We start from the raw sequence: 27,157 nt of genomic DNA on the forward strand, positions 1-27,157 counted from the left end.
TTTTGGCGATCTCTTCTGCCAGAAGAGTCTCTGAATTATCTGCTCTTTCTTGTGAGTCTCCTTTTCTGATTTTTCATCAGGATAAGGCGGTGTTACGAACTTCTTTTGAATTTTTACCTAAAGTTGTGAATTCCAACAACATTAGTAGAGAAATTGTGGTTCCCTCATTATGTCCTAATCCTAAGAATTCTAAGGAGAAATCGTTGCATTCTTTGGATGTTGTTAGAGCTTTGAAATATTATGTTGAAGCTACTAAGTCTTTCCGAAAGACTTCTAGTCTATTTGTTATCTTTTCCGGTTCTAGGAAAGGCCAGAAAGCTTCTGCCCTTTCTTTGGCATCTTGGTTGAAATCTTTAATTCATCATGCCTATGTCGAGTCGGGTAAAACTCCGCCTCAAAGGATTACAGCTCATTCTACTAGGTCAGTTTCTACTTCCTGGGCGTTTAGGAATGAAGCTTCGGTTGATCAGATTTGCAAAGCAGCAACTTGGTCCTCTTTGCATACTTTTACTAAATTCTAAACTCCTTTGTTGATGCTTTCTACTCCTTCCTTTATCACCCCACTGCTTGGCTATTCGTTAAACTGAATTGTGGGTGTGGTGAGGGGTGTATTTATAGGCATTTTGAGGCTTGGGAAACTTTGCCCCTCCTGGTAGGATTGTATATCCCATATGTCACTAGCTCATGGACTCATGCCAATATGAAAGAAATTAATTTATTAGGTAAGTTCTTACATAAATTATGTTATTTATTTAAAATGGAGTTTATTCGTTCTTTACTTAAAGAAGTGTTGATTGCATTAGATATGGAGGAGTCTAGTCCTCTTGATACTAAATCTACTAAGCGTTTAAATTCGGTTTTTAAACCTCATGTAGTTATTCCAGAAGTTTTTCCAGTTCCTGATGCTATTTCAGAAGTAATTTCTAGGGAATGGAATAGTCTGGGTACTTCATTTACTCCTTCTCCAAGGTTTAAGAAATTGTATCCTGTGCCATCTGATAGATTAGAATTTTGGGACAAAATCCCTAAAGTTGATGGGGCTATCTCTACTCTTGCTAAACGTACTACTATTCCTACGGCGGATAGTACTTCCTTTAAGGATCCTTTAGATAGGAAGCTTGAATCCTTTCTAAGGAGAGCTTATTTATGTTCAGGTAATCTTCTTAGACCTGCTATTTCTTTGGCTGATGTTGCTGCAGCTTCCACTTTCTGGTTGGAGGCTTTAGTGCAACAAGTGTCAGACCATAATGCTTATAGCATTGTTAAACTTCTTCAACATGCTAATAACTTTATTTGTGATGCCATTTTTGATATCATTAGAATTGATGTCAGGTATATGTCTTTAGCTATTTTAGCTAGAAGAGCTTTATGGCTTAAATCTTGGAATGCAGATATGACTTCTAAGTCAAGTTTGCTTTCTCTTTCTTTCCAAGGTAATAAATTATTTGGTTCACAGTTGGATTCTATAATTTCAACTGTTACTGGGGGAAAAGGAACCTTTTTGCCTCAGGACAAAAAATCTAAATCTAGGGCTGCTAATCGTTTTCGTTCCTTTCGTCAGAATAAGGAACAGAAGCCTGACCCTTCCCCTAAAGGAATGGTTTCCGTTTGGAAACCTTCTCCAGTCTGGAATAAATCCAAGCCTTTTAGAAAGTCAAAACCAGCTCCCAAATCCGCATGAAGGTACGGCCCTCATTCCAGCACAGCTGGTAGGGGGCAGGTTACGATTTTTCAAAGATATTTGGATCAATTCGATTGTCTTTGGATTCAGAACATTGTTTCACAAGGGTACAGAATAGGTTTCAAGGTAAGACCGCCTGTGAGAAGATTTTTTCTCTCACGCATTCCAGTAAACCCAGTGAAGGCTCAGGCGTTTCTGAAATGTGTTTCAGACCTAGAGTTGGCTGGGGTAATTATGTCAGTTCCAGTTCTGAAACGGGGTCTGGGGTTTTACTCAAATCTATTCATTGTACCAAAGAAGGAGAATTCCTTCAGACCAGTTCTGGATCTAAAAATATTGAATCGTTATGTAAGGATACCAACATTCAAAATGGTGACTATAAGGACTATTCTGCCTTTTGTTCAGCAAGGGCATTATATGTCTACAATAGATTTACAGGATGCATATCTTCATATTCCAATTCATCCAGATCACTATCAGTTCCTGAGATTCTCTTTTCTAGACAAGCATTACCAGTTTGTTGCCCTTCCGTTTGGCCTAGCAACAGCTCCAAGGATCTTTTCAAAGGTTCTCGGTGCCCTTCTCTCTGTAATCAGAGAACAGGGTATTGCGGTTTTTCCTTATTTGGACGATATCTTGGTACTTGCTCAGTCTTTACATTCTGCAGAATCTCATACGAATCAACTTGTGTTGTTTCTGCAAAGACATGGTTGGAGGATCAATTTACCAAAGAGTTCCTTGATTCCTCAGACAAAGGTAACCTTTTTGGGTTTTCAAATTGATTCAGTGTCCATGACTTTGTCTCTAACAGAGAAGAGACGTCTGAAGTTGGTTTCAGCTTGTCGAAACCTTCAGTCTCAATCATTCCCTTCGGTAGCTTTGTGCATGGAAATTCTAGGTCTCATTACTGCTGCATCGGACGCGATCCCCTTTGCTCGCTTTCACATGAGACCTCTCCAGCTTTGTATGCTGAACCAGTGGTGCAGGGATTATACAAAGATATCACAATTAATATCCTTAAATCCCAATGTTCGATCTTCTCTGACTTGGTGGTTGAATCACCATCGTCTAATTCAAGGGGCCTCTTTTGTTCGTCCGACCTGGACTGTGATCTCAACAGATGCGAGTCTTTCAGGTTGGGGAGCTGTATGGGGATCTCTGACAGCGCAGGGGGTTTGGGAATTTCAGGAGGCGAAATTACCAATCAACATTTTGGAACTCTGTGCGATTTTCAGAGCTCTTCAGTTCTGGCCTCTTCTGAAGAGATAATCATTTATTTGTTTTCAGACAGACAATGTCACAACCGTGGCATATGTCAATCATCAAGGTGGGACTCACATTCCTCAGGCTATGAAAGAAGTATCTCGGATACTTGTATGGGCGGAATCTAGCTCCTGTCTAATCTCTGCGGTTCACATTCCAGGTGTAGACAATTGGGAAGCGGATTATCTCAGTCACCAGACGTTACATCCGGGCGAATGGTCTCTTCATCCAGAGGTATTTCTTCAGATTGTTCAAATCTGGGGACTTCCAGAAATAGATCTGATGGCCTCTCATCTAAACAAGAAACTTCCCAGGTATCTGTCCAGATCCAGGGATCCTCAGGCGGAAGCAGTGGACGCGTTGTCACTTCCTTGAAATTATCAACCTGCTTATATCTTTCCGCCTCTAGTTCTTCTTCCAAAAGTGATTTCCAAAATTCTAATGGAACGTTTGTTTGTATTGCTGGTGGCTCCAGCATGGCCTCACAGGTTTTGGTATGCGGATCTCGTTCGGATGGCAAGTTGCCAACCTTGGACACTTCCGTTAAGGCCAGACCTTCTATCTCAAGACCCATTTTTCCATCAGGATCTCAAATCATTAAATTTGAAGGTATGGAGATTGAACGCTTGATTCTTAGTCATAGAGGTTTCTCTGACTCAGTGATTAATACTATGATACAGGCTCGTAAATCTGTGTCTAGAAAGATTTATTACCGAGTCTGGAAGACTTACATTTCTTGGTGTTCTTCTCATAAATTCTCTTGGCATTCTTTTAGAATTCCTAGAATTTTAGTTTCTTCAGGATGGTTTGGATAAGGTTTTGTCTGCAAGCTCTTTGAAAGGTCAAATCTCTGCTCTTTCTGTTCTTTTTCACAGAAAGATTGCTAATCATCCTGATATTCATTGTTTTGTACAGGCTTTTGTTCGAATCAAGCCTGTCATTAAGTCAATCTCTCCTCCTTGGAGTCTTAATTTGGTTCTGAGGGCTTTACAGGCTCCTCCGTTTGAACCTATGCATTTTCTGGATATTAAATTACTTTCTTGGAAAGTGTTGTTCCTTTTAGCCATCTCTTCTGCTAGTAGAGTTTCTGAGTTATCTGCTCTTTCTTCTGAATCTCCTTTTCTGATTTTTCATCAGGATAAGGCGGTGTTGCGGACTTCATTTAAATTTTTACCTAAGGTTGTGAATTCTAACAACATTAGTAGAGAAATTGTTGTCCCGTCATTGTGTCCTAATCCTAAGTATTCTCTGGAGAGATCTTTGCATTCTTTGGATGTAGTAAGAGCTTTGAAATATTATGTTGAAGCTACTAAAGATTTCAGAAAGACTTCTAGTCTATTTGTTATCTTTTCTGGTTCCAGGAAAGGTCAGAAGGCTTCTGCCATTTCTGTGGCGTCTTGGTTAAAGTCTTTGATTCATCATGCTTATGTAGTGTTGCCTCAAAGGATTACGGCTCATTCTACTAGGTCAGTTTCTACTTCCTGGGCTTTTAGGAATGAAGCTTCTGTTGATCAGATTTGCAAAGCAGCAACTTGGTCTTCTTTGCATACTTTTACTAAATTCTACCATTTTGATGTCTTTTCTTCTTCAGAAGCAGTTTTTGGTAGAAAAGTACTTCAGGCAGCTGTTTCAGTTTGATTCTTCTGCTTATTATTTCAATTTCTTTCATGTAATTAGCAAGAGTCCATGAGCTAGTGACGTATGGGATATACATTCCTACCAGGAGGGGCAAAGTTTCCCAAACCTCAAAATGCCTATAAAACTTTGCCTCCGATGGAGGTGGTGAAGTAAGTTTGTGCTAGATTCTACGTTGATATGCGCTCCGCAGCAAGTTGGAGCCCGGTTTTCCTCTCAGCGTGCAGTGAATGTCAGAGGGATGTGAGGAGAGTATTGCCTATTTGAATGCAGTGATCTCCTTCTACGGGGTCTATTTCATAGGTTCTCTGTTATCGGTCGTAGAGATTCATCTCTTACCTCCCTTTTCAGATCGACGATATACTCTTATATATACCATTACCTCTGCTGATTCTCGTTTCAGTACTGGTTTGGCTTTCTACAAACATGTAGATGAGTGTCCTGGGGTAAGTAAATCTTATTTTCTGTGACACTCTAAGCTATGGTTGGGCACTTTGTTTATAAAGTTCTAAATATATGTATTCAAACATTTATTTGCCTTGACTCAGAATGTTCAACTTTCCTTATTTTTCAGACAGTCAGTTTCATATTTGGGATTATGCATTTGAATTATTCATTTTTTCTTACCTTCAAAAATTTGACTCTTTTTTCCCTGTGGGCTGTTAGGCTCGCGGGGGCTGAAAATGCTTCATTTTATTGCGTCATTCTTGTCGCGGACTTTTTTGGCGCAAAAATTCTTTTCCGTTTCCGGCGTCATACGTGTCGCCGGAAGTTGCGTCATTTTTTGACGTTATTTTGCGCCAAAAATGTCGGCGTTCCGGATGTGGCGTCATTTTTGGCGCCAAAGGCATTTGGCGCTAAAAAATATGGGCGTCGCTTTTGTCTCCACATTATTTAAGTCTCATTTTTCATTGCTTCTGCTTGCTAGAAGCTTGTTCTTTGGCATTTTTTCCCATTCCTGAAACTGTCATTTAAGGAATTTGATCAATTTTGCTTTATATGTTGTTTTTTCTCTTACATATTGCAAGATGTCTCACGTTGCATCCGAGTCAGAAGATACTACAGGAAAATCGCTGTCTAGTGCTGGATCTACCAAAGCTAAGTGTATCTGCTGTAAACTTTTGGTAGCTATTCCTCCGGCTGTTTGTATTAATTGTCATGACAAACTTGTTAATGCAGATAATATTTCCTTTAGTAAAGTACCATTGTCTGTTGCAGTTCCTTCAACATCTAAGGTGCAGAATGTTCCTGATAACATAAGAGATTTTGTTTCTGAATCCATCAAGAAGGCTATGTCTGTTATTTCTCCTTCTAGTAAACGTAAAAAATCTTTTAAAACTTCTCTCCCTACAGATGAATTTTTAAATGAACATCATCATTCTGATTCTGATGACTCTTCTGGTTCAGAGGATTCTGTTTCAGAGATTGATGCTGATAAATCTTCATATTTATTTAAAATGGAATTTATTCGTTCTTTACTTTAAGAAGTACTAATTGCTTTAGAAATAGAGGATTCTGGTCCTCTTGATACTAATTCTAAACGTTTAGATAAGGTATTTAAATCTCCTGTGGTTATTCCAGAAGTTTTTCCTGTTCCTAATGCTATTTCTGCAGTAATTTCCAAAGAATGGGATAAATTGGGTAATTCATTTACTCCTTCTAAACGTTTTAAGCAATTATATCCTGTACCGTCTGACAGGTTAGAATTTTGGGACAAAATCCCTAAAGTTGATGGGGCTATTTCTACCCTTGCTAAACGTACTACCATTCCTACGTCAGATGGTACTTTGTTTAAAGATCCTTTAGATAGGAAAATTGAATCCTTTCTAAGAAAAGCTTATCTGTGTTCAGGTAATCTTCTTAGACCTGCTATATCATTGGCTGATGTTGCTGCAGCTTCAACTTTTTGGTTGGAAACTTTAGCGCAACAAGTAACAAATCATGATTCTCATGATATTATTATTCTTCTTCAGCATGCTAATAATTTTATCTGTGATGCCATTTTTGATATTATCAGAGTTGATGTCAGGTTTATGTCTCTAGCTATTTTAGCTAGAAGAGCTTTATGGCTTAAGACTTGGAATGCTGATATGGCTTCTAAATCAACTCTACTTTCTATTTCTTTCCAGGGTAACAAATTATTTGGTTCTCAGTTGGATTCTATTATCTCAACTGTAACTGGTGGGAAAGGAACTTTTTTACCACAGGATAAAAAATCTAAAGGTAAAAACAGGGCTAATAATCGTTTTCGTTCCTTTCGTTTCAACAAAGAACAAAAGCCTGATCCTTCATCCTCAGGAGCAGTTTCAGTTTGGAAACCATCTCCAGTCTGGAATAAATCCAAGCCTGCTAGAAAGGCAAAGCCTGCTTCTAAGTCCACATGAAGGTGCGGCCCTCATTCCAGCTCAGCTGGTAGGGGGCAGGTTACGTTTTTTCAAAGAAATTTGGATCAATTCTGTTCACAATCTTTGGATTCAGAACATTGTTTCAGAAGGGTACAGAATTGGTTTCAAGATGAGACCTCCTGCAAAGAGATTTTTTTTTCTTTCCCGTGTCCCAGTAAATCCAGTGAAAGCTCAAGCATTTCTGAATTGTGTTTCAGATCTAGAGTTGGCTGGAGTAATTATGCCAGTTCCAGTTCCGGAACAGGGGATGGGGTTTTATTCAAATCTCTTCATTGTACCAAAGGAGGAGAATTCCTTCAGACCAGTTCTGGATCTAAAAATATTGAATCGTTATGTAAGGATACCAACGTTCAAGATGGTAACTGTAAGGACTATCTTGCCTTTTGTTCAGCAAGGGAATTATATGTCCACAATAGATTTACAGGATGCATATCTGCATATTCCGATTCATCCAGATCATTATCAGTTCCTGAGATTCTCTTTTCTGGACAAGCATTACCAGTTTGTGGCTCTACCGTTTGGCCTAGCTACAGCTCCAAGAATTTTTTCAAAGGTTCTCGGTGCCCTTCTGTCTGTAATCAGAGAACAGGGTATTGTGGTATTTCCTTATTTGGACGATATCTTGGTACTTGCTCAGTCTTTACATTTAGCAGAATCTCATACGAATCGACTTGTGTTGTTTCTTCAAGATCATGGTTGGAGGATCAATTTACCAAAAAGTTCTTTGATTCCTCAGACAAGGGTAACCTTTCTGGGTTTCCAGATAGATTCAGTGTCCATGACTCTGTCTTTAACAGACAAGAGACGTCTAAAATTGATTGCAGCTTGTCGAAACCTTCAGTCACAATCATTCCCTTCGGTAGCCTTATGCATGGAAATTCTAGGTCTTATGACTGCTGCATCGGACGCGATCCCCTTTGCTCGTTTTCACATGCGACCTCTTCAGCTCTGTATGCTGAATCAATGGTGCAAGGATTACACAAAGATATCTCAATTAATATCTTTAAAACCGATTGTTCGATACTCTCTAACGTGGTGGACAGATCACCATCGTTTAATTCAGGGGGCTTCTTTTGTGCTTCCGACCTGGACTGTAATTTCAACAGATGCAAGTCTCACAGGTTGGGGAGCTGTGTGGGGATCTCTAACGGCACAAGGAGTTTGGGAATCTCAGGAGGTGAGATTACCGATCAATATTTTGGAACTCCGTGCAATTTTCAGAGCTCTTCAGTTTTGGCCTCTTCTGAAGAGAGAATCGTTCATTTGTTTTCAGACAGACAATGTCACAACTGTGGCATACATCAATCATCAAGGAGGGACTCACAGTCCTCTGGCTATGAAAGAAGTATCTCGAATTTTGGTTTGGGCGGAATCCAGCTCCTGTCTAATCTCTGCGGTTCATATCCCAGGTATAGACAATTGGGAAGCGGATTATCTCAGTCGCCAAACGTTGCATCCGGGCGAATGGTCTCTTCACCCAGAGGTATTTCTTCAGATTGTTCAAATATGGGAACTTCCAGAAATAGATCTGATGGCGTCTCATCTAAACAATTAACTTCCCAGGTATCTGTCCAGATCCCGGGATCCTCAGGCGGAGGCAGTGGATGCATTATCACTTCCTTGGAAGTATCATCCTGCCTATATCTTTCCGCCTCTAGTTCTTCTTCCAAGAGTAATCTCCAAGATTCTGAAGGAATGCTCGTTTGTTCTGCTGGTAGCTCCGGCATGGCCTCACAGGTTTTGGTATGCGGATCTTGTCCGGATGGCCTCTTGCCAACCGTGGACTCTTCCGTTAAGACCAGACCTTCTGTCTCAAGGTCCTTTTTTCCATCAGGATCTGAAATCCTTAAATTTAAAGGTATGGAGATTGAACGCTTGATTCTTGGTCAAAGAGGTTTCTCTGACTCTGTGATTAATACTATGTTACAGGCTCGTAAATCTGTATCTCGAGAGATATATTATAGAGTCTGGAAGACTTATATTTCTTGGTGTCTTTCTCATCATTTTTCTTGGCATTCTTTTAGAATACCGAGAATTTTACAGTTTCTTCAGGATGGTTTGGATAAAGGTTTGTCTGCAAGTTCCTTGAAAGGACAAATCTCTGCTCTTTCTGTTTTTTTTCACAGAAAGATTGCTATTCTTCCTGATATTCATTGTTTTGTACAAGCTTTGGTTCGTATAAAGCCTGTCATTAAGTCAATTTCTCCTCCTTGGAGTTTGAATTTGGTTTTGGGGGCTCTTCAAGCTCCTCCATTTGAACCTATGCATTCATTGGACATTAAATTACTTTCTTGGAAAGTTTTGTTCCTTTTGGCCATCTCTTCTGCCAGAAGAGTTTCTGAATTATCTGCTCTTTCTTGTGAGTCTCCTTTTCTGATTTTTCATCAGGATAAGGCGGTGTTGCGAACTTCTTTTGAATTTTTACCTAAAGTTGCGAATTCCAACAACATTAGTAGAGAAATTGTGGTTCCTTCATTATGTCCTAATCCTAAGAATTCTAAGGAGAAATCGTTGCATTCTTTGGATGTTGTTAGAGCTTTGAAATATTATGTTGAAGCTACTAAATCTTTCCGAAAGACTTCTAGTCTATTTGTTATCTTTTCCGGTTCTAGAAAAGGCCAGAAAGCTTCTGCCATTTCTTTGGCATCTTGGTTGAAATCTTTAATTCATTTTGCCTATGTTGAGTCGGGTAAAACTCCGCCTCAGAGGATTACAGCTCATTCTACTAGGTCAGTTTCTACTTCCTGGGCGTTTAGGAATGAAGCTTCGGTTGATCAGATTTGCAAAGCAGCAACTTGGTCCTCTTTGCATACTTTTACTAAATTCTACCATTTTGATGTATTTTCTTCTTCTGAAGCAGTTTTTGGTAGAAAAGTACTTCAGGCAGCGGTTTCAGTTTGAATCTTCCGTTTATGTTTTTCATTAAACTTTATTTTGGGTGTGGATTATTTTCAGCAGGAATTGGCTGTCTTTATTTTATCCCTCCCTCTCTAGTGACTCTTGTGTGGAAAGATCCACATCTTGGGTAATCATTATCCCATACGTCACTAGCTCATGGACTCTTGCTAATTACATGAAAGAAAACATAATTTATGTAAGAACTTACCTGATAAATTCATTTCTTTCATATTAGCAAGAGTCCATGAGACCCGCCCTTTTTTTGTGGTGGTTATGATTTTGTATAAAGCACAATTATTCCAATTCCTTATTTTATATGCTTTCGCACTTTTTTATCACCCCACTTCTTGGCTATTCGTTAAACTGAATTGTGGGTGTGGTGAGGGGTGTATTTATAGGCATTTTGAGGTTTGGGAAACTTTGCCCCTCCTGGTAGGAATGTATATCCCATACGTCACTAGCTCATGGACTCTTGCTAATATGAAAGAAATGAATTTATCAGGTAAGTTCTTACATAAATTATGTTTTTTTGATTTGGGTTGTGGATTATTTTTTCAGCGGAATTGGCTGTCTTTATTTTATCCCTCCCTCTCTAGTGACTCATGCGTGGAAGTTCCACATCTTGGGTATCTGCTATCCCATACGTCACTAGCTCATGGACTCTTGCCAATTACATGAAAGAAAACATAATTTATGTAAGAACTTACCTGATAAATTCATTTATTTCATATTGGCAAGAGTCCATGAGGCCCACCCTTTTTGTGGTGGTTATGATTTTTTTGTATAAAGCACAATTATTCCAATTCCTTGTTTGATGCTTTCGCTCCTTTCTTATCACCCCACTTCTTGGCTATTCGTTAAACTGAATTGTGGGTGAGGGGTGTATTTATAGGCATTTTGAGGTTTGGGAAACTTTGCCCCTCCTGGTATGAATGTATATCCCATACGTCACTAGCTCATGGACTCTTGCCAATATGAAAGAAATGAATTTATCAGGTAAGTTCTTACATAAATTATGTTATTTAAAAAAAATATATATATACCTTAATGGTCTATAAAAATCTTCTTCAAAACATTTACGCAAAGAAAAACTGAGTGTATAATGTCCCTTTAAGCACATCAACATGTGTATGTATTATGAAAAAAATGTTTACCTTCTAATCGCAGTGAGAGTCCATGAAAACATTCATAACCTATAGGAAATATTTAACCTGGCCCCCAGGAGGAGGCAAAGACACCCCAAACAGAACACTTCCCCTGCCCTCTCAGTAGTTCTTTGCCTTGTGTCATGGAGGTAGGCAGAGAGAGGTGCTCTGCTGAAAATTTGAATTTTATCATGAAGATTATGTTTTTATGCTCTCATGTGGATAGTGCATGCAATAGAGAGCTGGGGAGATGTTCATCTATGTAATTCTCTTGGGAGAGTTTTGGTATGTGCTAGCTTCTGGTTGTCACTGTGAAATTCCCATGCCTCTTCCAGCTACTCTATGCTTGATCCACTGTCAGGCCAAACAGTGAAAGTTACACTAATTCCCCTGGGCTGGAAGACCGATGTTTGTAAGTTTGTGTGAAAAACATGTCCCTCTCTCATGGCATGTTTCCTAATAGAGAAGGTAGATTACAAGCAGGTTTCCATTACTCAGGTTTTTTTTTTTATTAAGACTCCGGATGCCTGAGGTTGTTCACAGCTCCAGCAAAAGCACTTTTGGGGCTGTATTTACATAAAAAACTCCAGACAGAGGTTGTTATGAGGGAAACGGTCTTTGCAGCAATGGCACAGGGTCCTCTGACTGGACTTGCTGTCAAACGGTTCATAGAACCTCATCACCTTCATCACAGCATGATGCTAGAAGCTAGTCAGGAGGAGACTTCCTCCACTCCCTCATTTGTTATTTTGAAATATTTTTATTAAAGTTTTTTCCATTTATACAACAATACATAAATACTGGAGTAAGTGACAATAGATCTATATCTATATAAAAATAAAAGCTATTATTGCAGTATAATGCGTATACAGTCTAAATTGCACCTTACATTTCTTAATGTTTAGAAAATATCATACAGAAATGTACCCATAGATCTATTTTTGAAAATAGAAAAACTTGTTGAATGAATGGATAAAGAGTAAAAGAAAAGAGAGGTATATAATGAAGTTAGATAGAAGATAAATAGTAGGTTTAAGCAAAGAAGTGGAGTGGTTACTCGCCGACTTATGTCGATGGTACTGTCATACTTGTCATTGGCTTCGTCTATTTTGCATCCTTTTTTTGTCTTCCCATATTATCCATTCCTCCCAAGTATTTACATATTCTGATCTGCTATCTTATAAAGTAGTGGCTATATTGGCCATCTGGTGGTGATATTTAATTTTGTTTAAAACTACACCAAAATGTGATATTGTGGTTTTCACTGCTGTACAACTTCATTGGAGCTTTAGAAAGACCATCTACTGGGAAGTGCAAAAAGGCTTGTTCTATGTTGAGCGTAATCTTTTTCTTTCCAATGGCATGGAGGGTCCACAAATCCATTCTTATTACTAGTGGGAATTTAACTCCTGGCCACCAGGAGGCGGCAAAGAACACCCCAGCAAAGCTGTAAGTATCACACCCACTTCCCATAAACCCCCAATCATTCTATGCATTGTACATCAGGAGGATGTGCAAAGATGGTGTCTGAAGATATTGAATACTTTAATGGGTATTTTCCCTGCAAGCAAGGATTGGGGCTATGCTGTGTCTTGCTTCACTTCCAACATGTATGCTACCCCTATATAGAAAACCAGGGTTGGTTACTCTTTTCTTTTTCTACATACCTGTGTTGCTGTACCTGCTCTGCACAGGTAAGTGTTTTTGCCTTCTAGGTTAGAAGGATCCAGCACTTAAGTGGTTAATCCCTCAGATAGACATTACAAGAGACTGTATATCTCTTTAATTTGGGGATAATTTTATGGGCAGCAGAGGCAGGGCACTGGACTGTCTTTATGAGGAAACGATCAAGAAAAAAAAAGGAGCTCTTTATTTTTAGGAGGATGGCCAAGTGGATCTGTTTAAGAGGCTATTTATATCTTAGAGGCATCAGAGTGGGCTCTTAAAGGGACAGTCTAGGCCAAAATAAACTTTCATGATTCAGATAGAGCATGTCATTTTAAACAGTTTTCCAAATTACTTTTATCACCAATTTTGCTTTGTTCTCTTGGTATTCTTAGTTGAAAGCTTAACCTAGGAGGTTCATATGCTAATTTCGTAGACCTTGAAGCCCACCTCTTTCAGATTGCATTTTAACAGTTTTTCACCACTAGAGGGTGTTAGTTCACGTATTTCATAAAGATAACACTGTGCTCGTGCACGAGAAGTTATCTGGGAGCAGGCACTGATTGGCTAGACTGCAAGTCTGTCAAAAGAACTGAAAAAAGGGGCAGTTTGCAGAGGCTTAGATACAAGATAATCAGAGGTTAAAAGTATATTAATATAACTGTGTTGGTTATGCAAAACTGGGAAATGGGTAATAAAGGGATTATCTATCTTTTAAAACAATAAGAATTCTGGTGTAGACTGTCCCTTTAAGTAGGTGTAAGGGTTTTTTCTCACTTAGAGACATGTTGTGCACTTAGTTTTTTCCAGCATTCAGACCGCAATAGGAATATTCATATAGATGATTCCTTTCCCTTAAGCTCTATATTTGTGCGCTTTCTATGCTTTTTAGTGTTGCACTTATAATTTAATTTGCGATCACGTTAGTTGCGGTGTAGCCCGTATTCTCTGTTGGTACAAGCAGTTAATAGCGGCCTCTGGAGAGTCTGTTTTCTGCTCTTATTACTCAGTGATCTGAGAGGATCAGACCTTAGCAGCAATAGGAGATCTAAATATTTACAGACAGGATAGTCTTTTGTCTAGTGAGGAATTCGATCTCTGGTCACTGGTGAGGTGAGTTTCTCCAGCGGAGCTGGGTAATAGCAGTGCCTGTATTTCTTTTACAAGATATGACGAGCCCACGGATTTCATCCTTACTTTTGGGATTACGCCTCCTGGTCAGCAGGAGGAGGCTAAGAGCACCACAGCAGAGCTGTGTGTGTGTGTATATATATATATATATATATATATATATATATATATATATATATATCCTCCCTTCCCTCCCACCCCAGTCATTCTCTTTGCCTGTGTTAGTGATAGGAAGAGGTAAAGTGAGGTGTTAGTTTAGATTCTCCATTCAAGAGTTTATCATTTTTGAATGGTGCCAGTGAGTACTATTTTTCTCAGGGTGGAGCATCAGATGTTTCAGCAATGGGAACTGAGGAGTTTTTTCTACATTATCACTTCACTCCCCATGCTGGTGCTGCCCTGCTGATGGTCTTATAAGATGTCACATAAGACCCTATTTGTCCCCACAGACCTACAGGAGGTGATGTAAAGAGTCCTCTTCTTCGTGTGGGACAGGTTCAGATCAGCACTACGGTATGTACAGTCTTTGTTTTCTGGGTTAAGTGTAGCTCAGAACAGACTGGACGTTAGCTGCTGCAACACAAGTTGGGTAACTAACTTGCAAAATGAAGTTTTATTTCCCTATCTGTTTCCCTTCTTATACTATCTATATAATAAGCAGTGGGTTGGTGTACTTATGTGACCCGGTTTCATTAGGGGGTCAGAAAAAGTAACACTCTTTATACAGGCTGACGCTGGTGATTGGGACAAAGATCCTGTGTAAAAAGGTTCTTAATACCTTTATTTTATGAGGCAACAGTTTGAGGAACACATTGACTTTTATACAAGTCGGTTTTACCCGACATTGATTTTTTACATGCAGTGTTTTTACTTTCTCTATACCGCCCACGAAGAGCGGGGCTTACGTTCGCGCGCATTGCCACGCACTTGTTGTTCTGGCTTCTGATGCGGCCGTTCACGGAGGAGTATTACAGAGCTCCTGTTGCTTCCTAGGTCCGCTTGGTTTAACTTACTAGATACAGCAAACGGACTTAGGCAGTGGTTCTTGGAGGGCATCTTGTTGGTGTGAGATAGGCGCCACAGAGGAGCTGTGGTTTGGTGTAGGGGTTCATTTTAGTCACGATACAGGAAGGACTATAATAACCTAACAATGTAAATATATTTGGTTATAGCAACTGCATATTGCTTTTTGTTACACTTTTGCAGTAAAAAAACTTATATCATTTCACATTTGCAGTGAAAATTTATGTTGTTTTAAAATTTAAAGGCACAGTACTTTTTTGTTCAATTATCTGACACGACCAATATTGCTCTTGTTTTTCTTTTTATCATGGCTGACCTACTGGAACAGACTTGTTCTATGTGCTTAGCTGCCAATGTGTAACCCCCTCTTAGTTTTTGTCGCTCCTGTACTGAGAGGGCTCTACAGTTTAAAGAACAAATTTTCTTTAATGCAAATATCTCTAAGGATGCTTCTCAGCTTGATGAGACTCAGGGTATGCCGCACCTTTCTCCCCAATCGTCACAGCCTTTAACACCCGCTCAGGCGCCGTCAACTGCGTCCACCTCATTTACTCTACAGGATAATGGCGGCAGTTATGTCATATACTCTTACAGAAGTTCTGTTTAAGTTGCCAGTGTTACAAGGCAAACGTAGTAGATCGGACCAGGTGGTCCAGGCGACTTCTGACTCTTGGATGGCGATCTCCGATGTACCCTCCCAGGGCTCTGAAGGGGGATTGTCTGATTCAGGAAGTGCATTACCCCAGACAGATTCGGACGTTATGTCCTTCAGATTTAAGCTTGAACACCTCTGAGAAGGTGATCGATACTTACATTCTTACAGCCTGTTACTAGATGTATTTATCATAAGATCTGGAGGGCTTACCTCTTTTTTGGTGTGAACAGCATGGATTTTCCTGGCATAGAGTGAGGATTCTACGTATCTTATAGTTTCTTCAGGATGGTTTAGAGAAAAGCCTGTTGGCCAGTACCCTTAAAGGTCAGATTTCTTCCCTTTCAGTTCTATTTCACAAAAAGTTGGCTCGTTTGTTCAGGCTATTGCTATAATTAGACCTGTTTTCAAACCTGTTGCTCCCCATGGAGCCTTAACCTTGTTCTTAGTGTTCAACAGGTTCCATTTGAGCCTTTGTCCCAATCCGGTTTTTGCATAATTTTGGTTGTGGTCTTCAGAGCTTTAGTTCTACCAAGGCTTTTCGTCGGTCATCTTACTTGTTTGTCCTGTTTTCGGGTAAGTGCAAGGGGAAGAAGGCCTTAGCTGTTACTCTTTCCGTCTGGCTACGAAGCCTGATTCTTATGGCTTACACAGAAATGGGCCAGCAGTCTCCATCCCGAATTACAACTTATTCTACCCATGCGGTGTCTACTTCATGGGTTTTCAAGAATGAGGCTTCAGTTGAACTAATTTGCAAGGCTGCTACATGGTCTTCCTTACACACTTTCACAAAACTCTACAGATTTAAGGTTTTTGCCTTAGCAGAGGCATCCTTTGGGAGAAGGGTTCTAAAAGCGGTGGTGCCTAGTAATTAGGACTGCTTTCCCTTCTTTCCCTCACTAACATTCGTGTACTCCATAGCTTGGTTATTGATTTCCCATAGGTTATGAATGTTTTCGTGGACTCTTACTGCTATTAGAAGAAAAATATAATTTACACTTACCTGATAAATTATTTTCCTCCTTTGTATTGAGAGACCACAAATCCGCCCTGAACTTGTTTAGTGGCGGCAGTCTTGGCACCTGTTGCCCTTGTGTTTCTCTATTCCTTATACTCGACTTGAACTACTGAGAGGGTAGGGAAAGTGGGAGAGATACTTCAGTGTTCTGTTTGGGGTGTGTCTGCTTCCTCCTGGTGTTTAGGTGAAGTATTTCCCATAGGTTATGAATGTTTTCGTGGACTCTTACTGCCAAGAAGGAAACTAATTTATCAGTTAAGCATTAATTTTATATTTTTACATTGATCCCAGTTAAATTAATTTTGTATTTTGTATCCTCCAGGGGATACATGACCCTTATCACAGTTTGGAAGGTGCAGCTTATTTTATTTATTTTAGTTTCTGATCTAGTAACTGTTTTGACACTGATGTACAGTGATGCAATAATTGCTTTGTCGTCATTTTCTTTAGTGGCATCCCTCTGTTCTGTTCCTGTTAACTAAAGCTATATTCTACTACAGGAGGGTTGACAAATGGTAGTGGGCGTTACATCTCTGCAGCTCCAGGAGCAGAAGCGAAATACCGCAGTGCCAGTAGTGCTTCAAGTCTATTCAGCCCGAGCAGCACACTTTTCCCCTCCTCCAGATTGCGCTATGGCATGTCTGATGTTATGCCTTCAGGGCGAAGTCGACTGCTAGAGGACTTCCGCAACAATCGATACCCTAACCTGCAACTGAGGGAAATAGCTGGTCACATCATGGAGTTTTCACAGGATCAGCATGGATCCAGGTATGGAATGCTCAGATTATCTGAATTTATTTGAACTTTCAAAACCCCTATACTTTCACTAGCAAGAATAAATCCATTTTCCATTCCTTTTTTTTTCTCTTCTGTTGTTTTTTATTTAAAGGGGCTGTCTTGTCTACTCCAAAAAAAATTGTTTTAAAAGATAAATAATCCCTTTATTACACATTCACCAGCCAACCTGTTTATATTAATATACTTTTTACCTCTGTGATTACCTTGTATCTAAGCATCTTCTGACCGTGGCTGTTTATTATCTATTGACTTGCTTTTTAGCCAATTATTGCTGTCCTGCACTACTTCACGGGAGTGAGCAAAATTTTATCTATATGCCACACCTGAATTAGCATTCTCTTGTTGTGAAAAGTTAAAGGGACACTGAACCCAAATTTTTTCTTTTGTGATTCAGATAGAGCATGCAATTTTAAACAACTTTCTAATTTACTCCTATTAGCATATGCTCTTCATTCTCTTGCTATCTTTATTTGAAAAGCAAGAATTTAAATTTAGATGCCGGCCCATTTTTGGTGAACAACCTGGGTTGTTCTTGCTGATTGGTGGATAAATTCATCCGCCAATAAACAAGTGCTGTCCAGTGTTTTGGATTTTCTTTTTCAAATAAAGATAGCAAGAGAACGAAGAAAAATTGATAATAGGAGTAAAGTAGAAAGTTGTTTAAAATTGCATGCTCTATCTGAATCACAAAAGAAAAAATTTGGGTTCACTATTCTTTTAATAAGAGGCTGTCTGTAGTTAGAAACAAGCAGAAATGTAGAGGTTTAAATATTATAAAGTATATTAATATATCAATGTTGGTATTTGCAGAGCTGGGGAATGGGTAGTAAAGATATTATCTATCTTTTTAAACTATAACAATTTTGGTGTAGATTGTCCTTTTAATTATTTAAAAAAATATTCGGGTGATGTTGACCCAGAAATCATCATCATCAATAGGTGGTATATACGTTGCTTTAGTCTTTCACATTTATCATAACATTGCATGAAAATTGTTAATTACTTTTTGGGCTTGATTTATCTGGTGGACATATACGCCCCTGTTTGTCAAGCTTTTTCTCTGCGCTTGTGTGCAACCCTGACCACGCACAGACAATCATGCATGACAGTAGTTATGGCGAACAGGGCAGGTAAGTAGTGGTCTGATGACCTCCGCTTGATAAATCCTGACTGCAGCTTCACTTTTGCGAAGCTACAGTCAAAGGGGAGAGAAGGGCTTGATAAATTGATCCCTTTGAGTTAAAGCAACCACTGGTAATGGTAAATTTTAAGTACTTCTGCCCACTTATCTCTCCTGTCAGGTTTAAATGTTTATTGCAGTTGGCTACTTTTCTTGTAAATAACAAAAATGCAATGAAGCCCAGCACTATCTGCAAGCGGGTGCACGCTCTAAGGGTCCTGCCAAAAAACCCCAAGTAGAAGTAAAAGTCCAAGAAAGAGCAGCACCACCTAATAAGCAATTCAAGCTTTCTTTATTGGGACATCATGAAGACAAAAAACACGACGTTTCGGTCTATCTGACCTTAATCATGTGATTAAGGTCAGATAGACTGAAACGTCGTGTTTTTTGTCTTCATGATGTCCCAATAAAGAAAGCTTGAATTGCTTATTAGGTGGTGCTGCTCTTTCTTGGACTTTTACTTTTCTTGCAACTCAGCACCCCTTCGTGTCATCATGTGAACTGCAATGATCTTACCATAGTTTATTTAACCTCGCTAGCACCTCTTTATTACATTGATTCATTAAATTCAAATAGCCTTCCAACATACGTTTTAAAATACGTTTTGTCCTGAAGTTAAAGGGACACTGAACCCAAAATTTTTCTTTTGTGATTCAGATAGAGCATGCAATTTTAAGCAACTTTCTAATTTACTCCTATTATCAATTTTTCTTCGTTCTCTTGCTATCTTTATAGGAAAAAGAATACATCTAAGCTTTTTTCTTGGTTCACCACTCTGGACAGCAGTTTTTGATTGGTGGATTAATTTATCCACCAATCAGCAAGGACAACCTTGGTTGTTCACCAAAAATAGGCCGGCATCTAAACTTACATTCTTGCATTTCAAATAAAGATACCAAGAGAATAAAGAACATTTGATAATAGGAGTAAATTAGAAAGTTGCTTAAAATGTCATGCTCTATCTGAATCACAAAAGAAAAAATTTGGGTTCAGTGTCCCTTTAAGGATTGGACAGCTATTGTAAAAAAAAAATATATATATATATATATATATATATATATATATATATATATATACATACACACACAGTACTTAGTACTTTTCCTATGCCCTTCTTTTCATTATCAGTCCTACAATAAGTAAGAATCACTGCTGAAAGACTTATTTAAGGACTGTTCCTTTTCCTACAAATGTAATCTTACTTTCACTATTAGTGCAGAATTTTTGTATATCCGTTAAAGGCACAGTCTAGTCAAAATTAAACTTTTATGATTCAGATAGGGCATTTAATTTTAAACAACTTCCAATTTTCTTTTATCAACAAATTTGCTTTGCTCTCTTAGTTGAAAGCTAAACCTAGGTAGGCTCATATGCTAATTTTTATGCCCTTGAAGGCCGCCTCTTATCTGAACGCATTTGATAGTTTTTCACAGCTAGAGGGCATTAAGTTGTGTGCCATGTAGATAACATTGTGCTCATGCCCGTGGAGTTACTTTTGCGAGGGCACTGATTGGCTAAAATGAAAGCCTATCATAAGAACTGAAATAAGGGGACAGTTTGCATAGGCTTATATATGATATAATAAGAGATAAAAAGTATATTAATATAAACAGTGTTGGTTATGCAAAACTGGGGAATGGGTAATAAAGGGATTATCTATCTTTAAAAACAATAACAATTCTGGAGTAGATTGTCCCTTTAAAGGTAATTTACAGTGCAGACAGCACATTCATAACTTGGCCACCGGTTTTCAATTAGTCCTTTCCAATACTCAGCATACACTCACCTCATTTTGCACTTCTTTAGTGCAAGTCTCAGACTGAAGTTCCCTTCTGTTCTGGAGGTGACACTATAAAAGCAGGTTGCTATTCTGGCTAGCACTGCTAGTTTATTGCAGCCACTAGCCTTCTCTCTCTGTTAAATGGGCATGAAACCCAATAAGATTGTAATATAAAATATTTCATTTTGAGCCCAGAGGAAGAACTTTTTTCACTTTTCTGAGAAGAGATTTTTGTAGTGAATTTTGTTTCTGCAGCTGATTTTGAAATTAAATTTAAATTAGACAGTTACACTAAAGCACCAGCTCATTGTGTTGTTTAACTGCAGAATAAAGCTATTTTTAAAGTTGTATAATATATTGTAGCAGTTGAACATTGCATTGCAAATTAGGTGCAGAGGGGAAAATGGTCTGTCTAATAATTATTCAAAATACATAAAAAATAAATAAATAAAAATAAAGCGTAGTAATAAAGTGCATTACCCATATGGCAGGTCTCTGTCACACAGGATAGTGGAAACCTTTATTGTTGTACAGAAACTGTATAGATACATTCTAGCTCTAAGAGATTTCCCCTAGCCAACTTTGGTGGAAATTGGAGGTTAACTTCATATATATTCTAGGGATTAAAAACCAACATCAGTTTGGCTAATTTTTGTTATGAATTTATGAAATAAGTTGAACCTGGAGACTCTTCACTTGCAATCAAAACATAGCTCCTTTATTTCTTCAAGTAAAAAACAGGTACAAAGAGTGCCATAGTGTGGTATTGTCTGTCTCACTGACGCGTTTTGGCTGTCATGGCGTAGTCATAGCGTGAGTACTGACAGAAACACCCATGTTTTTAAAACCAGAGACAACATCCCATAGGCTAAAAACAACTAGAGACAACCTCCTACCATAATTAATAATATATACACATTGTGTGTTAAAATCACATCTTTGTCTTACACTGTTCCGGTTAAGTACCATTATGAAGAAGGGAAATATGGGAGATAGTACCAAGTTAATCTAAAGTTAAAGCTGGCTGTCTACTGTAAAAAATGTCTAACATGATTTAGAGAAATGTAAATATGTATAGTATGGTATAGTCTTAATACGGTCAGATAAAGTAGTATGAGGGAAGGAAAACAAAAGAAAAAAATAACGAAATAATACATGTTAAATATGCCCAAAGTGAGAGTATTATTTCAGCAGCAATCATTTTGTTCAATTTTGAATGTATTGACTTGTTAACTCTTAAGAGGCATAAGGAGTGGTATAAATAGTGAGCATTATAAAAACTCTGTTGGATCTTTCTAACAATCCTCCCCATTGTTGCTTACATAGCCTAATTACCCATTGTCACTAGTGTTAGTCATCTTAGAGTTCAAACCCCTATCCATTGTCATTTGTCATAATTGGAATGTGAATCCTAGCAGTGACTTGATTTAATTTGATTTAAATTTGATTTAAATTTTTCATTTAATATTGTTAAATTTAATATAATTTAATAAAACAAAATATGATTTAACTTGATTAAGATGAAAAAACATTTCTTTCATGTAATTAGCAAGAGTCCATGAGCTAGTGACGTATGGGATATACATTCCTACCAGGAGGGGCAAAGTTTCCCAAACCTTAAAATGCCTATAAATACACCCCTCACCACACCCACAATTCAGTTTTACAAACTTTGCCTCCCATGGAGGTGGTGAAGTAAGTTTGTGCTAGATTCTACGTTGATATGCGCTTATTTAAACCTCACTTTTTCTCTTGTTAAGTGTATCCAGTCCACGGATCATCCATTACTTGTGGGATATTCTCCTTCCCAACAGGAAGTTGCAAGAGGATCACCCACAGCAGAGCTGCTATATAGCTCCTCCCCTAACTGCCATACCCAGTCATTCTCTTGCAACTCTCAACAAAGATGGACGTAGTAAGAGGAGAGTGGTGTATTATAGTTAGTTTCTTAACTGCAATCAAAAGTTTGTTATTTTTAAATGGTACCGGAGTGTACTGTTTTATCAAAGGCAGCATTAGAAGAAGAATCTGCCTGTGATTTCTATGATCTTAGCAGAAGTAACTAAGATCCATTGCCGTTCTCACATATTCTGAGGAGTGAGGTAACTTCAGAGAGGGAATGGCGTGCAGGTTTTCCTGCAATAAGGTATGTGCAGTAAACATATTTCTAGGGATGGAACTTGCTAGAAAAATGCTGCTGATACCGGATTAATGTAAGTTAAGCCTAAATGCAGTGATTTAATAGCGACTGGTATCAGGCTTATTAACAGAGATACATACTCTTATAAAAGTGTAATATAAAATGTTTGCTGGCATGTTTAATCGTTTTTATATATGCTTTGGTGATAAAACTTATTGGGGCCTAGTTTTCCACATGGCTGGCTTTATTTTTGCTAGAAACAGTTTTCCTGAGGCTTTTCTCTGTTATAGTATAAAAGTTACAGTTGGTGCAGTTAAAATTACAAACTGTGACATTCAGCTTCCCTCAGCAGTCCCCTGCATGCTATAGGACATCTCTGATGGGCTCAAAAGGCTTCAAAAGTAGGAGCTGTGGCAGTTGTTATGACTGTTTAAAAAACATATTTTTCGTTTTGTTAATCTGTTTTTCTCCAACATAGGTGTGTCCGGTCCACGGCGTCATCCTTACTTGTGGGATATTCTCTTCCCCAACAGGAAATGGCAAAGAGCCCAGCAAAGCTGGTCACATGATCCCTCCTAGGCTCCGCCTACCCCAGTCATTCTCTTTGCCGTTGTACAGGCAACATCTCCACGGAGATGGCTTAGAGTTTTTTAGTGTTTAACTTTTACCAAATTTTACAAGTTTGATACTTTTGCTTCTTCTGAGGCTATTTTTGGGAGAAAGGTTTTGCAAGCCGTGGTGCCTTCCATTTAGGTGACCTGATTTGCTCCCTCCCTTCATCCGTGTCCTAAAGCTTTGGTATTGGTTCCCACAAGTAAGGATGACGCCGTGGACCGGACACACCTATGTTGGAGAAAACAGAATTTATGTTTACCTGATAAATTTCTTTCTCCAACGGTGTGTCCGGTCCACGGCCCGCCCTGGTTTTTTTAATCAGGTCTGATATTTTATTTTCTTTAACTACAGTCACCACGGTACCATATGGTTTCTCCTATGCAAATATTCCTCCTTAACGTCGGTCGAATGACTGGGGTAGGCGGAGCCTAGGAGGGATCATGTGACCAGCTTTGCTGGGCTCTTTGCCATTTCCTGTTGGGGAAGAGAATATCCCACAAGTAAGGATGACGCCGTGGACCGGACACACCGTTGGAGAAAGAAATTTATCAGGTAAACATAAATTCTGTTTTTGTATTAAGGGGTTAATCATCCATTTGCAAGTGGGTGCAATGCTCTGCTAACTTGTTACATACACTGTAAAAACTTTGTTAGTGTAACTGCCTTTTTTCACTGTTATTTCAAATTTTGCCAAAATTTGTTTCTCTTAAAGGCACAGTAACGTTTTTTTATATTGCTTGTTAACTTTGTTTAAAGTGTTTTCCAAGCTTGCTAGTCTCATTGCTAGTCTGTACAAACATGTCTGACACAGAGGAAACTACTTGTTCATTATGTTTAAAAGCCATTGTGGAGCCCCATAGGAGAATGTGTACTAAATGTATTGATTTCACCTTAAACAGTAAAGATCAGTCTTTATCTATAAAAGAATTGTCACCAGAGGGGTCTGTCGAGGGGGAAGTTATGCCGACTAACTCTCCCCACGTGTCGGACCCTTCGCCTCCCGCTCGAGGGACGCACGCTAATATGGCGCCAAGTACATCAGGGATGCCCATAGCGATTACTTTGCAGGACATGGCTGCAATCATGAATAAATACCCTGTCACAGGTATTAGCCAGATTGCCTGAATTGAGAGGCAAGCGCGATAGCTCTGGGGTTAGACGAGATACAGAGCGCGTAGATGCTGTAAGAGCCATGTCTGATACTGCGTCACAATATGCAGAACCTGAGGACGGAGAGCTTCAGTCTGTGGGTGACGTCTCTGAATCGGGGAGACCTGATTCAGAGATTTCTAATTTTAAATTTAAGCTTGAGAACCTCTGTGTGTTACTTGGGGAGGTATTAGCTGCTCTGAATGACTGTGACACATTTGCAGTGCCAGAGAAATTGTGTAGGCTGGATAAATACTATGCAGTGCCGGTGAGTACTGATGTTTTTCCAATACCTAAAAGGCTTACAGAAATTATTAGTAAGTAGTGGGATAGACCCGGTGTGCCCTTTTCCCCACCTCCTATATTTAGAAAAATGTTTCCAATAAATGCCTCTACTTCAAAACAAGAGGGAACCTTTCCTCAATCTAAGCAGGCCTGGAAACCTACCCAGTCCTGGAACAAGGGCAAGCAGGCCAGAAAGCCTGCTGCTGCCTCCAAGACAGCATGAAGGAGCGGCCCCCTATCCAACAACGGATCTAGTAGGGGGCAGACTCTCTCTCTTCGCCCAGTGGGCAAGAGATGTTCAGGATCCCTGGGCGTTGGAGATCATATCTCATGGATATCTTCTGGACTTCAAAGCTTCTCCCCCACAAGGGAGATTTCACCTTTCAAGATTATCTGCAAACCAGATAAAGAAAGAGGCATTCCTAAGCTGCATGCAAGACCTCCTTGTAATGGGAGTGATCCATCCAGTTCCGCGGACGGAACAAGGACAGGGGTTTTATTCAAATCTGTTTGTGGTTCCCAAAAAAGAGGGAACCTTCAGACCAATTTTGGATCTAAAGATCCTAAACAAATTCCTCAGAGTTCCATCATTCAAAATGGAAACTATTCGAACCATTTTACCCATGATCCAAGAGGGTCAGTACATGACCACAGTGGACTTAAAGGATGCCTACCTTCACATTCCGATCCACAAGAATCCTCAACGGTTCCTGAGGTTTGCCTTTCTAGACAGGCATTACCAGTTTGTAGCTCTTCCATTCGGGTTGGCTACAGCCCCAAGAATTTTTACAAAGGTTCTGGGCTCACTTCTGGCGGTTCTAAGACCGCGAGGCATAGCGGTGGCTCCTTACCTAGACGACATCCTGATACAGGTGTCAAGCTTTCAAATTGCCAAGTCTCATACAGAGATAGTTCTGGCATTTCTGAGGTCGCATGGGTGGAAAGTGAACGAAGAAAAGAGTTCTCTATCTCCTCTCACAAGGGTTTCCTTCCTAGGGACTCTGATAGATTCTATAGAAATGAAAATTTACCTGATGGAGTCCAGGTTATCAAAACTTCTGAAAGCTTGCCGTGTTCTTCACTCCATTCCGCGCCCCATGGTGGCTCAGTGCATGGAAGTAATCGGCTTAATGGTAGCGGCGATGGACATAGTGCCATTTGCGCGCCTGCATCTCAGACCGCTGCAATTATGCATGCTCAGTCAGTGGAATGGGGATTACACAGATTTGTCCCCTCTACTAAATCTGGATCAGGAAACCAGAGATTCTCTTCTCTGGTGGTTATCTCGGGTCCATATGTCCAAAGGTATGACCTTTCGCAGGCCAGATTGGACCATTGTAACAAACAGACGCCAGCCTTCTAGGTTGGGGTGCAGTCTGGAACTCCCTGAAGGCTCAGGGTTCATGGACTCAGGAGGAGAAACTCCTCCCAATAAATATTCTGGAGTTAAGAGCAATATTCAATGCTCTTCTAGCTTGGCCTCAGTTAGCAACACTGAGGTTCATCAGATTTCAGTCGGACAACATCACGACTGTGGCTTACATCATCAAGGGGGGACCAGGAGTTCCCTAGCGATGTCAGAAGTCTCCAAGATAATTTGTTGGGCAGAGACTCACTCTTGCCACCTATCAGCGATCCATATCCCAGGGGTAGAGAACTGGGAGGCGGATTTTCTAAGTCGTCAGACTTTTCATCCGGGGGAGTGGGAACTCCATCCGGAGGTGTTTGCTCAATTGGTTCTCCGTTGGGGCAAACCAGAACTGGATCTCATGGCGTCTCGCCAAAACGCCAAGCTTCCTTGTTACGGATCCAGGTCCAGGGACCCAGAAGCGGCACTGATAGATGCTCTAGCAGCACCTTGGTTCTTCAACCTGGCCTATGTGTTTCAACTGTTTCCTCTGCTCCCTCGTCTGATTGCCAAAATCAAACAGGAGAGAGCATCAGTGATATTGACAGCGCCTGCGTGGCCACGCAGGACCTGGTATACAGACCTAGTGGACATATCATCCTTTCCACCATGGACTCTGCCTCTGAGACAAGACCTTCTAATACAAGGTCCTTTCAATCATCCGAATCTACTTTCTCTGAGACTGACTGCATGGAGATTGAACGCTTGATCCTATCAAAGCGTGGCTTCTCCGAGTCAGTAATTGATACCTTAATACAGGCACGAAAGCCTGTCACCAGGAAAATTTACCACAAGATTTGGCGTAAATATCTTCATTGGTGTGAATCCAAGAATTACTCATGGAGTAGGGTTAGGATTCCTAGGATATTGTCCTTCCTCCAAGAGGGTTTGGACAAAGGACTATCAGCTAGTTCTTTAAAGGGACAGATTTCTGCTCTGTCTATTCTTTTACGCAAGCGTCTGGCAGAAGTTCCAGACTTTCAGGCATTTTGTCAGGCTTTAGTTAGAATTAAGCCTGTGTTTAAACCTTTTGCTCCCCCATGGAGCTTAAACTTGGTTCTTAAAGTTCTTCAAGGGGTTCCGTTTGAACCCCTTCATTCTATTGATATCAAACTTCTATCATGGAAAGTTCTTTTTCTGATGGCTATTTCCTCGGCTCGAAGAGTCTCTGAGTTATCTGCCTTACATTGTGATTCTCCTTATCTGATCTTTCATTCAGATAAAGTAGTTCTGCGTACAAAACCTGGGTTTTTACCTAAGGTGGTTTCTAACAAGAATATCAATCA

At 39.6% G+C, this 27,157-nt stretch overlaps 1 protein-coding gene across 8 annotated transcripts in view; it reads left to right on the plus strand.

Annotated features, from left to right (window-relative positions):
* The window catches only part of PUM1 (pumilio RNA binding family member 1), a 604,766-nt gene that overhangs the window by 312,626 nt on the left and 264,983 nt on the right, over positions 1 to 27,157 (plus strand). For all 8 annotated transcript variants that reach the window (XM_053707107.1, XM_053707108.1, XM_053707106.1 and 5 more), the window contains exon 15: positions 17,017 to 17,284. In XM_053707107.1, coding sequence (XP_053563082.1) covers positions 17,017 to 17,284 — 268 coding nt within the window. The remainder of the gene's footprint in view (positions 1 to 17,016; positions 17,285 to 27,157) is intronic.

This window comes from Bombina bombina, chromosome 3 (assembly GCF_027579735.1).
Source record: "Bombina bombina isolate aBomBom1 chromosome 3, aBomBom1.pri, whole genome shotgun sequence".
Classification (NCBI taxonomy): domain Eukaryota; kingdom Metazoa; phylum Chordata; class Amphibia; order Anura; family Bombinatoridae; genus Bombina; species Bombina bombina.